Raw genomic sequence first — 11354 nt, 5'->3', positions numbered from 1 at the left:
TCAGAAAAAAATTATTATCATTATCAAAAAAAAAAAAAAGAAAAAAATTAATATCATTTGTACTCATTTAAAATGATGTAGAGAATAAAGAGATAAAAAAAAAGAAAAAAAGAAAAGAAAGAAGTTGAATCCTATAATGTAAAGCTTGGGAACTAGAAGCAAAGTTAAAATTGGCCTACAACTCTGGGAATGGCTATAAATAGCAGCTGTATATCCTATAAAGAAAGCAACTAGAAATGGAAAAGAAAGGAATTGTGTTGGTTTTTAGCACCTTGGTAGTGATAGCAAGCTGTGATTACAATTACTATCAAGTTACACTGCAATGGCAACCAGCTACATGTAGTGATGCAAACCTGCAGACTCCGTGTGTTAACACTCCACAAGATAGATTTAGTATCCATGGCGTGTGGCCAACTTTATCGTCGGGATCTTATCCGCAATGTCCTGGTACGCCGGCCTATGATGGTAGCAAGGTAACTCATATTTGTAAACCGGTGTTGGATTAATTTATTTTCAAAGTATGACGATGTATAATATTTGACTCTCTCTAGATCTCGACGATAAGAAATCGTCTAAACGCCGATTGGCCAAGTGTAATCTACGGAACAAACCCGACGCTATGGAGCCACGAGTGGACAACCCATGGAACATGTTCTTATCCATCTTTGAGTCAACTGGACTATTTTACGTTCGGACTAGACACGTATGCTAAATACGATATCTATTCCGCTCTCGATAAGGAAGACATCTATCCTAGTGAAGACGTATACTCAAAGAGTAGTATCAATAACGCAATTCGCAAGATAACACAGAAGTTGCCAGGCCTTCGGTGCAACACAAATGATTACTCCCGCGAGAGACAGTTGCATGAAATTATTTTGTGTTTCGCAAAGAGCAATCGGGCCATTATAGACTGTCCGTCCAATGTCGTCACGTGCGGCAATTACGTGTATTGGTACCCATGGTATCCGGAAGGAGTGAAAAAGCAGTAATAATCTCGACACACCAACTACTCCTTATCACCTGGTTTAGTAATTTGAAGCTTATGTTTTCCTAATAATATCTACCCATCCTCTGGTTCTTAATAATGTTTGCCTTCTATGTATGTTATGAAATTAATGAATAATATGGAATGACTTTCAATAAATTATCTCCTTTTATTAGTCTTCACTTCACAACCACAAAAATTTGTTTTTATTTAATAACGGTTGGAGGGTAAAATAAAACCAGCCACCTAGACTAAACAAAGATATAGTATCTAGTTGGATCTATCTTTTCTCTAGTAAACAACCTACTTACCTTGAAATAGCTTTGTATTTGACAAATTGTCTATCATAGGAAATGCCAGTGTATATATAGCTCGCGCCTTTATGTGGATACCAAACTATAAGAGAAACTATATGTAACCATGTAACAACCTTTGTAACGGTTGTACCAGAAGAGTCTCTTTTTCAACTCCTATATATACGCACGCACTCTCGTACATAGGTATGCTATTATGTCTGAAACCGACTTATATAGATTGGAACTTGGACTGACTTAGACAATGGAGTGTTTGTCTGTTATATTTGAGCATCAATCTGGCACTCAAACGTCTTTGTGGATCCCGATAGAAAGCGAAGCTGCAAAAAGTAAGTCAGCACTCACTACAAGAATTCAGGGTTTCGAAGATGACAAATTTCGTCGTTAAAAGGTCAAAATTCGTCCCCAAAAACGTTTGGCGAAGAAAATAAGTCGTTGCCAGAATCGTCACCGTTGCTCGGTCGCGAGAGGGTTTCGGTGATGACTTTTGTTTTTCATCGCGGAAGGCCACCTACGGCGACGAAATTTATTTTGTCATCGAAGGTACCTTCGGCGACCAAATTCGTTTTTGTGGCCGAAGGTACCTTCGACAACCAAATTCGTAGTTGTCACTGAAGATGTCTTCGGCGACGACATGGAATTGGTTGCCGAATCTTTGGTGACGACATGAATTTGGTCGTCGAAGGTACCTTCGGCGATGAAAACTGATTTGGTTGCTGAAGGTAATTTTTGTCCCGAACCTAGCCTTCGGCGACCAAACTTAGAATTCGTCGCCGATGCTTTTTTATTTTTTTTCCATTTTCAACCATATTACTTCAATATTAAACCTATATGCCATAAATTTCAAATTTCATATAAAAATTTATAATATTAAAAAAAAATTGGTTTTACAAAAAGTACAAGAAGTCCATACAAACCAAAATTGAACAACCTATTCTAATAAGTCCCAAAATAAAAAACCTAAACATATGAAAATGTCCCATATCATCAAATTCTTCACGAGAGATTTATCTGAAGGGATGTGAATCCCGGAGCGGAAGCGGACCGTTGTCCGTGAAATTTGGGAAACAAAATCACAATGTGCAAGAAGAAAAACTGTAACGCCACAGGTCCCTCAGGTTAGTTAGTCTCGAATCAGGAGATTTTCATTTAATTTTAAATTAAACTTTAATTAAATTTATATATATCGGGTTCCGCGTGATTGGTTTTATCTTAAGTTGGGATGGGTTTCTTTTTCTCTTGGGCTTGGTTATGTTGGGCTTTTATTGGGTTGGTTTGGTTTTAAAACAAAGGAAAAGAAAATTAATAAAAAGAAGAAAAAAAAAAACACATTAGGTTTCCATCTCTTTCTTCCTCCCCTTGCCCTAGCCACCAACCTCCCTTCTCTTCTTCTCTTCCTCCGGCAACCGACGACACCGGCGGCGCACGACAGCTCTCTGGCAGCAGCAATCGGCGGCCAACTCCCCCATCAACGGCAAGCCCTCCGTGCAGCGTCTCCAGCGGCGGCTCCTTGGATCGGCAGCGAAGCGGCGCATTGTCCCTCCTACGAGTCCTCCGTCTGCGTGCAGATCCGGCATTGCTCCTCCCCCGCACTTCAATTTCTTGCGTCTTTGAGTAACTTCGGCGAGATCTCACAGTGTTCAACAGCAACCCTCCACGAAAGGTGGCGATTTGCGGCATCTTCCCGGTGGCGTGCGTTCAACGAATAAGAACCCGACGGCCTGAACCCACGACCAGTAGTTGCGTTCATTCGCGACAGATCGTTGTTTGGGAACGGCTCCTGACGGCTTCGGGTCCAAACAACACTCCTTCATCACCTAGGCTCGTGTACAGCAGTGTTCGGTAGCTGATCTGGTGCGTCCCCTGTTAAGAAACCCTTGAGAGTTGGATCTAAGAACCTTGCTAACGAACAAGACCCATAGAACTCAATCCCAAAAACCCCGAAAACAAGTATGGAATCAACCCAAGGAAACGTTTTAGAACGGATTACCTTGATGATCAATATCAAGAGTAGAGAAAACTTGTTTCTATACTCGTGATTCGAATCACTCCACAAGAGGTATGATCAACACCGCTTGAATGATCCTAACATGCAAATTCTAAAGACACAAGAAATTGCACAAGAAATGGGAGATAAAGTTCTCAACCAAGCTAATGAGAAAACTCACTTTTCATTCAACTTCCAATTGTTTTACAACAAGACATCTCAAGGCTATATATAGCCATCCTAGCAAGCCACATGAAAAGTCTTAAGCAAATGAAAAGACTTGTAACTTACAAGAAATGAAAAAACTTGTAAATGAAAAGACATAACTTACAAGAAATGAAAAGACAAGCAAATGAAAAGGTTAAAAACAACCAAAATAATTGCAATCCCGTTCATAATGAGGGATGTGAGTGTTTGACTTGGTTTTTGAATTGAATGAGTTGACTTTGTCTTGTCTTCATGGAGTTGACTTTGACCTTGACCAAGTGGACTTTAACTTGCCATAAAAACACTTAAAAATGCATAACTTGCACCAAATTGAAGTGCATAGTTCTAACTTCCTGCACATCTTCCTTTATTTATGGACAGCCCTATTATATGCAAATTCAATTAATGGCAAACAATCCTCCCAAGTTTTAAGATTTTTATCTATGATTGCTCGAAGCATGGTAACCATTGTCCTATTTACTACCTCAGTTTGTCCATCGGTTTGGGGATGACAAGTAGTAGAATAAACAAGTTTGGTTCCCAACTTTCCCCATAACACACGCCAAAAATGACTTAAAAATTTTACATCGCGATCACTAACAATAGTTCTAGGAATGCCATGCAAACGAACAACTTCCCTAAAGAACAAATCAGCAATCAATTTAGCATCATCAGTTTTATGGCATGGTATGAAATGCGCCATCTTGCTAAACCTATCAACCACTACAAATATACTATCCCTACCCTTTCGAGTTCTTGGTAAACCAAGGACAAAATCCAAAGAAATATCAACCCAAGGAGTAGTAGGAACAGGCAAAGGTGAATATAAACCATGTGGTTGTAACCTAGACTTAGCTTGTTTGCATGCAATACAATGCTTACACACTTTATGCACATCATGCTTCATCTTAGGCCAATAAAAATGTTCAGCAAGCATATCATAAGTTTTAGAAACACCAAAATGAGCCATTAAACCACCCCCATGAGCTTCCTTTACAAGCAATTCACGAATTGAACAAGATGGAATGCAAAGTTTTCCTTTGCGAAACAAAAATCCTTCAAACAACATGTAATCATCAACAACAAGTCCTTTTTCACACGATTCAACAAAAGGAGCAAATAACACATCATCTAGATACAAGGACTTGAGATGTTCAAATCCTAAAATCTTAGCATTCAAAGTATTAAAGAGAGCATACCTTCGTGATAAAGCATCTGCAACAATGTTCTCCTTACCTTGTTTATACTTAATCACATATGAAAATGTCTCTATAAACTCCAACCACTTGGCATGTCTGCGATTCAGTTTGCTTTGCCCTCTCAAGTGCTTTAGGCTCTCATGATCCGTATGAATGACGAACTCCTTTGGCCAAAGATAATGCTGCCAAGTTTGCAAAGCTCGTACCAAAGCATAAAGTTCTTTGTCATAACTTGGGTACCGCAAAGAAGCACCACTCAACTTTTCACTAAAGAACATTAGTGGCTTATGGTTTTGCATTAGTACAACCCCAATTCCAATCCCACTTGCATCACATTCAATTTCAAAAGTCAAATCAAAGTTCGGTAAAGCAAGTAGAGGAGCATTGCACAACTTATCCTTTAAAACATTAAAAGCATGCTCTTGGAATGTACTCCAAACAAAAGGAACATTTTTCTTTACCAATTCATTTAGAGGTGAAGCTAGGGTGCTAAAGTCCTTAATAAAACGCCGATAAAAGCTAGCTAGCCCATGAAAACTTCGAACCTCCCCAACATTCGTGGGAGTTGGCCATTCGCTAATAGCCTTAACTTTCTCACTATCCACCTCAACTCCTCGACTAGACACAATGAAACCAAGAAAATTAACCCTTTCCATGCAAAAATTACATTTCTTTAGGTTAGCATATAATTTCTCGTTTCTAAGTGTAGTCAAAACAGCACGCACATGCATTACATGATCTTCCAAAGACTTCGAATACACAAGTATATCATCAAAATAAACAACCACAAATTTTCCCAAATATTCACGCAATACATGGTTCATCAACCTCATGAAAGTACTAGGAGCATTAGTTAAACCAAAAGGCATAACAAGCCACTCATACAATCCATATTTGGTCTTAAATGCAGTTTTCCATTCATCTCCAACATTCATACGAATTTGATGATACCCAGATTTCAAATCAATCTTAGTAAAGAGACTACAGCCATGCAATTCATCTAACATATCATCTAACCTAGGAATAGGATGACGATATATAACAGTGATCTTATTAATGGCCCTACAGTCTACACACATTCTCCAAGTTCATCTTTTTTAGGCACTAAAATAACAGGCACACTACAAGGACTAAGGCTTTCGCGTACATACCCATGAGCTAACAATTCATCCACTTGCCTTTGAATTTCTTTGGCTTCAGTAGGATTAGTCCTATAAGCTGGTCGGTTAGGTATGGTAGCACCTGGAATGAAGTCAATCTTATGCTCGATGCCACGAAGTGGTGGCAATTCCTTGGGCATCTCCTCGGGAAACAAGTCATCAAATTCCTGTAAAAGAGAAACAAAAATACTAGGCAAGGAGGTGTTAAGCTCCTTAGTAAGAAAACAAGACCATTTGTACAAAAGTACAAGAACAGTCCGTTTCGCCATTAAAACATTCCTAACCTCACTTGAACTAGCATACAAGCTCACCGTTTTGGCTTTTCTCTCATTTTTTCCACTAGGCTGATTGCTACTCCCTTGCTTTTCACTCAAACTTTTTTTTTTCTCTCAACTCATTTTCTTTTGTTTCTTTTTCACTTTTTTCTTTTGCATCAGCCTCTTGCCTCTTCTTTTCAAGTTTGCATTGATCAACATGCACATCTTTTGGTGACAAAGGTAAAAGAGTAGTTTTTCTACCATGATGAGTAAAAGAATAGCGATTGGCATACCCATCATACATTACCCGACGGTCAAATTGCCAAGGTCTACCCAACAATACATCCCCGGCATGCATAGGTACAACATCACACAAAACATCATCAACATATTTTCCAATAGCAAAAGAAACAAGAGCTTGTCTACTCACCTTTACCTCCCCACAATCACTCAACCATTGAAGTTTATATGGTCTAGGATGTGGTTTTGTCTCTAAGTTAAGCCTCTTGACCAGAATAGAACTTACAACGTTGGTACAACTACCACTATCAATAATCACACTACAAGGCACAGTTTGGACAAGACACCTAGTGTGAAATAAGTTCTCTCGTTGGTCTAGGCCATCCTCCTTAATTTGAGTACTGAGAGCTCTCCTAGTGACTAAGGACATATGTGTAGGGTCCTCTTCACTATACTCCTCACTCTCACATTCACCATTGTTGTCCTCTTCTACCTCATCTTCCTTCTCATCTTCTGTTACAAACTCTCCTTTTCTAATTATCATAGTTCTTCTATTAGGGCAGTCTCGACTGTAATGTCCTACTCCTTGACATTTCCAGCATTTAATATCCCGATTTCTCACATTAGGTTCATCAACTTTCTCTTTCCCCTTCTTGGAACTCTCTCCTTTCTCAAACTTTTCTTTTGGTTTCTCATATGCCTCTCGATTTCTAAGTTTAGAATCAGCACTCTTACTATCCGTTTTCCATGTAGAAGATGAATGAGAAAAGGGCTTAGTAGAATACCTTTGAGATCGCCTTTGGAGCTGCTTCTCAATTTTGATGGCAAGGTGCAACATCTCTTCGATGTTAAAGTAAGGTTGTAGATCAACCTTATCCGCAATCTCCTTGTTTAAGCCATTAAGAAACCGTGCCATGAGATTCTCCATGTCCTCTTCAAGATCCAGCCGATTCATCAACGTATCCATCTCCTTGTAATAGTCCTCCACAGACTTACTACCTTGTCTCAACACTTGTAGCTTTTGCGCTGTGTCCCTGTGGAAATGTCTAGGAACAAATTGCCTCCTCAACAACTCCTTGAACTCATACCATGAATCGATTGGCGCCTCAAGGTTTCGTCTCCTAATTGACATTAATTTGTCCCACCATGTTACTGCATAATCTTTGAATTGAGCAAGACATAGTCGTACCTTCTTTTCTTCACTGAAATTATGACAATCAAACACGAACTCCACTTCTTTCTCCCATTGAATGTACGCTTCCGGATCAGTCTTACAATAGAACTTCGGAAGTTTTAATTTGATGTTTCCCAAGTTTCGATCAACTTGAGCATTCGCTCCTGGGGCTCTTTGGAAATTATGATAGCCTCTTCCCCGGCCTCTCCCTCGATGTAAGCCACGACCAACGTGTCTATCACCTCCTCTTGGAGCCGTTAAAACTGTAGCTTGATCGTCCTCCCAATGATCGGATCCATCACCTTCATACTCATCCTCATCCATAACACGTGGTGGTGGAGGTGGTGGAACTCTCTCCTTAGCTTGGTTTTGAGTCTCCAACCTTCCTATCCGTTCTGTCAATGCCTCCATGCTACGAATCATTCGTTCAACAGTTCCTTCTAGCGCCTCTCTCCTCCGGGCATCAGAAATATTGCCTTCATCTCCAAGATTTATGCTCAAATCCAAGTAGTTTAGCATTCAAAGTGTTAAAAAGAGCATACCTTCGAGACAAAGCATCAGCAACCACATTCTCTTTACCTTGTTTATACTTAATGACATAAGGAATTGTCTCAATGAACTCCACCCACTTAGCATGGCGACGATTGAGCTTATCTTGACCTCTCAAGTGTTTTAAACTTTCATGATCAGTATGGATAACAAACTCTTTAGGCCAAAGATAATGTTGCCATGTTTGTAATGCACGAACCAAAGCATAAAGTTCTTTGTCATAAGTGGGATACTTCAAAGAAGCACCATTCAACTTCTCACTAAAGAACATTAAAGGTCTTTGATTTTGCATTAAAACAGCACCTATACCTACCCCACTAGCATCACATTCAATTTCAAAAGTTAAGTCAAAATTAGGCAATGCAAGTAGTGGAGCGGAACTCAATTTTTCTTTCAAAGTGGTAAAAGCACGTTCTTGGTCCTCTCCCCACACAAAAGTAACATGTATCTTAACAAGTTCATTCAAAGGTGAAGCAATTGTACGAAAGTCTTTTATGAACCTACGATAGAATCCCGCAAGTCCATGAAAACTTCTTACCTCATTTACATTTTTAGGTGTAGGCCAATCCCTTATAGCCTTTACCGTTTCCTCATCAACCTCAACACCTTTAGATGAAACTACAAAACCAAGAAAGTTAACTTTTTCCATACAAAAGCTACATTTCTTTAAGTTTGCATACAAACACTCCTTTTTTAAAGTATTCAAAACAGAACGTACATGCTCAACATGCTCATTTAATGACTTAGAGTAAACAAGAATATCATCAAAATATACAACCACAAACTTCCCTAAGTATTCACGCAAGACATGATTCATTAACCTCATGAATGTACTAGGTGCATTAGTCAATCCAAAAGGCATAACTAACCATTCATAAAGACCATACTTAGTTTTGAAAGCAGTTTTCCATTCATCCCCAATATGCATGCGAATTTGATGATAACCCGATTTCAAATCAATCTTAGTAAAGAGACTACATCCATGCAACTCATCAAGCATATCATCTAATCTAGGAATTGGATGCCTATACTTAATAGTTATCTTATTTATAGCCCTACAATCAACACACATACGCCATGACCCATCTTTCTTAGGTACAAGAATAACCGGAACAGAACATGGACTCAAACTCTCGCGTACATACCCTTTGGCAAGGAGGTCATTCACTTGCCTTTGTATCTCTTCGGCCTCGCTAGGATTAGTCCTATAAGCTGGACGGTTTGGAATGGTTGCTCCCGGAATGAAGTCAATCTTGTGCTCGATCCCCCTAAGTGGTGGCAATCCACTTGGCATCTCCTCGGGAAATAATTCCTCAAATTCCTGCAAAAGGGCAACAAAAACACTAGGCAAAGAAGGGTTAAGCTCGTTAGTAAGGAAACAAGATCCTTTGTACAGAAGTACAAGGATATTTCGTTTTGCAATCAAAGCATTCCTAACCTCACCCATTCTAGCACACAAGCTCACACATTTGGCTTTTCTCTCATTTTTCTTAGTAGGTCAATTGCTACTATCTTGCTTTTCACTCAAACTCTTTTTTTCTCTCAATTCTTTTTCTTTCATTTCTTTTGCTTTTGCATCGACCTCTTGCCTTTTCGTTTCAAGTTTACATTGGTCAACATATACATCTTTTGGAGACAAAGGTACAAGAGTAGTTTTCCTACCATTATGAGTAAAATGATAACGATTAGCATATCCATCATACATTACCCGACGATCAAATTGCCATGGTCTCCCTAACAAAATATCTCCGGCATGCATTGAGACAACATCACACAAAACATCATCAGCATACTTTCCAATGGTAAAAGAAACAAGAACTTGCTTATTCACCCTTACCTCCCCACAATCACTCAACCATTGAAGCTTATACGGTCTAGGATGTGGTTTAGTCTCTAAATTAAGTCTCTTGACCAGAATTGAACTCACAACATTGGTGCAACTACCGCTGTCGATCACCATAATACAAGGTACAGATTGAACAAGGCACCTAGTGTGAAATAAATTCTCTCTTTGGTCTAAGCTATCCTCCTTAACTTGGGTGCTTAAAACTCTCCTAGTGACTAAGGACATATGTGTAGGGTCCTCTTCACTATACTCCTCACTATCACAATCCTCATTTTCTTTCTCTATTACCTCATCTTCCTCCACATCGTCCGTCACCAACTCTCCCTCCCTAAGGACCATAGTTCTCCTATTAGGGCAATCTCTACTATAGTGACCAACCCCTTGACATTTCCAACACTTAATGTCTCTATTTCTTTCCTTAGTCTCATCAACCTTTTCTTTCCCCTTATAAGAAGTCTCTCCCTTATCCTTAGGTTTCTCACTTAACTCTCGGGTCTTAGACTTATATTCAGCATGTTTACTATCCCTTTTCCATGTAGAAGTACTTGAAGAAGGTTTAGTAGAATACCTTTGGGACTTTCGTTGGAGTTGCTTCTCGATCTTTATGGCAATATGCAACATCTCCTCTATGTTATAGTAAGGTTGTAGATCAACCTTATCAGCAATCTCCTTGTTTAAGCCATTCAGAAATCGTGCCATGAGATTCTCCATATCCTCTTCAAGATCAAGTCGATCCATCAACAAATCCATCTCCTTGTAATAGTCCTCCACGGACTTGCTACCTTGTCTCAACACTTGTAGCTTTTGCGCCGTGTCCCTTTGGAAATGTCTAGGAACAAACCGCCTTCTCATCAACTCCTTGAATTCATACCATGAATCGATTGGCGCCTCAAGATTTCGTCTCCTACTTGACATCAATTTGTCCCACCATGTTATTGCATAATCTTTAAATTGAGCAATACATAGTTTTACCTTCTTTTCTTCGCTAAAATTGTGGCAGTCAAATACATACTCCACTTGCTTCTCCCATTGAATGTAAGCCTCCGGATCAGTCTTACCATAGAACTTTGGAAGCTTCAATTTGATATTGCCCAAGTTTCGGTCAACTTGAGCATCCTCCCGTGGAGCTCTCCGTTGGAGATTATGGTAGCCTCTTCCTCGGCCTCGCCCTCGATCTAAGCCACGACCAACATGTCTCTCTCCCCGTCTTGGAGCCGCCAAGACTGTAACTTGATCGTCCTCCCAATGATCAGATCCATCACCTTCATAATCATCCTCATCTAGAACACGTGGTGGTGGAATTCGCTCCGGAGCTTGGTTTTGAGCCTCCAACCTTCCTATCCGCTCTGTCAAAGCCTCCATGCCACGAATCAATCGTTTCATAGTTCCTTCTAGTGCCTCTCTCCTTCGGGCATCGGGAATGGTATTATCTT

The 11354-nt window shown here is 39.7% G+C and overlaps 1 protein-coding gene across 1 annotated transcript; it reads left to right on the top strand.

Annotated features, from left to right (window-relative positions):
- The first annotated feature begins 211 nt into the window (after positions 1 to 211).
- Positions 212 to 1147, top strand: LOC111025771 (ribonuclease MC-like). The gene is made up of 2 exons (XM_022303662.2): positions 212 to 473; positions 552 to 1147. The coding sequence occupies exons 1-2, from the start codon at positions 237 to 239 to the stop codon at positions 990 to 992; spliced, it is 678 nt and encodes a 225-aa protein (XP_022159354.1). The 5' UTR covers positions 212 to 236; the 3' UTR covers positions 993 to 1147.
- The last annotated feature ends 10207 nt before the right edge of the window (positions 1148 to 11354 follow it).

Source organism: Momordica charantia (assembly GCF_013281855.1).
Source record: "Momordica charantia cultivar OHB3-1 chromosome 8 unlocalized genomic scaffold, Mcharantia_2.0 BLBB01000008.1, whole genome shotgun sequence".
In the NCBI taxonomy this organism is placed as follows: Eukaryota; Viridiplantae; Streptophyta; class Magnoliopsida; order Cucurbitales; family Cucurbitaceae; genus Momordica; species Momordica charantia.
The sequence above is the reverse complement of the archived record's forward strand: the minus strand, read 5'-3'. Positions and strand labels throughout refer to the sequence as shown.

Coding starts and splice junctions, on each gene's coding strand:
- LOC111025771 (XM_022303662.2), top strand. CDS start 237: ATGGAAAAGAAAGGAATTGTGTTGGTTTTTAGCACCTTGGTAGTGATA. Junction 474..551: donor CGGCCTATGATGGTAGCAAG/GTAACTCATATT, acceptor GACTCTCTCTAG/ATCTCGACGATAAGAAATCG.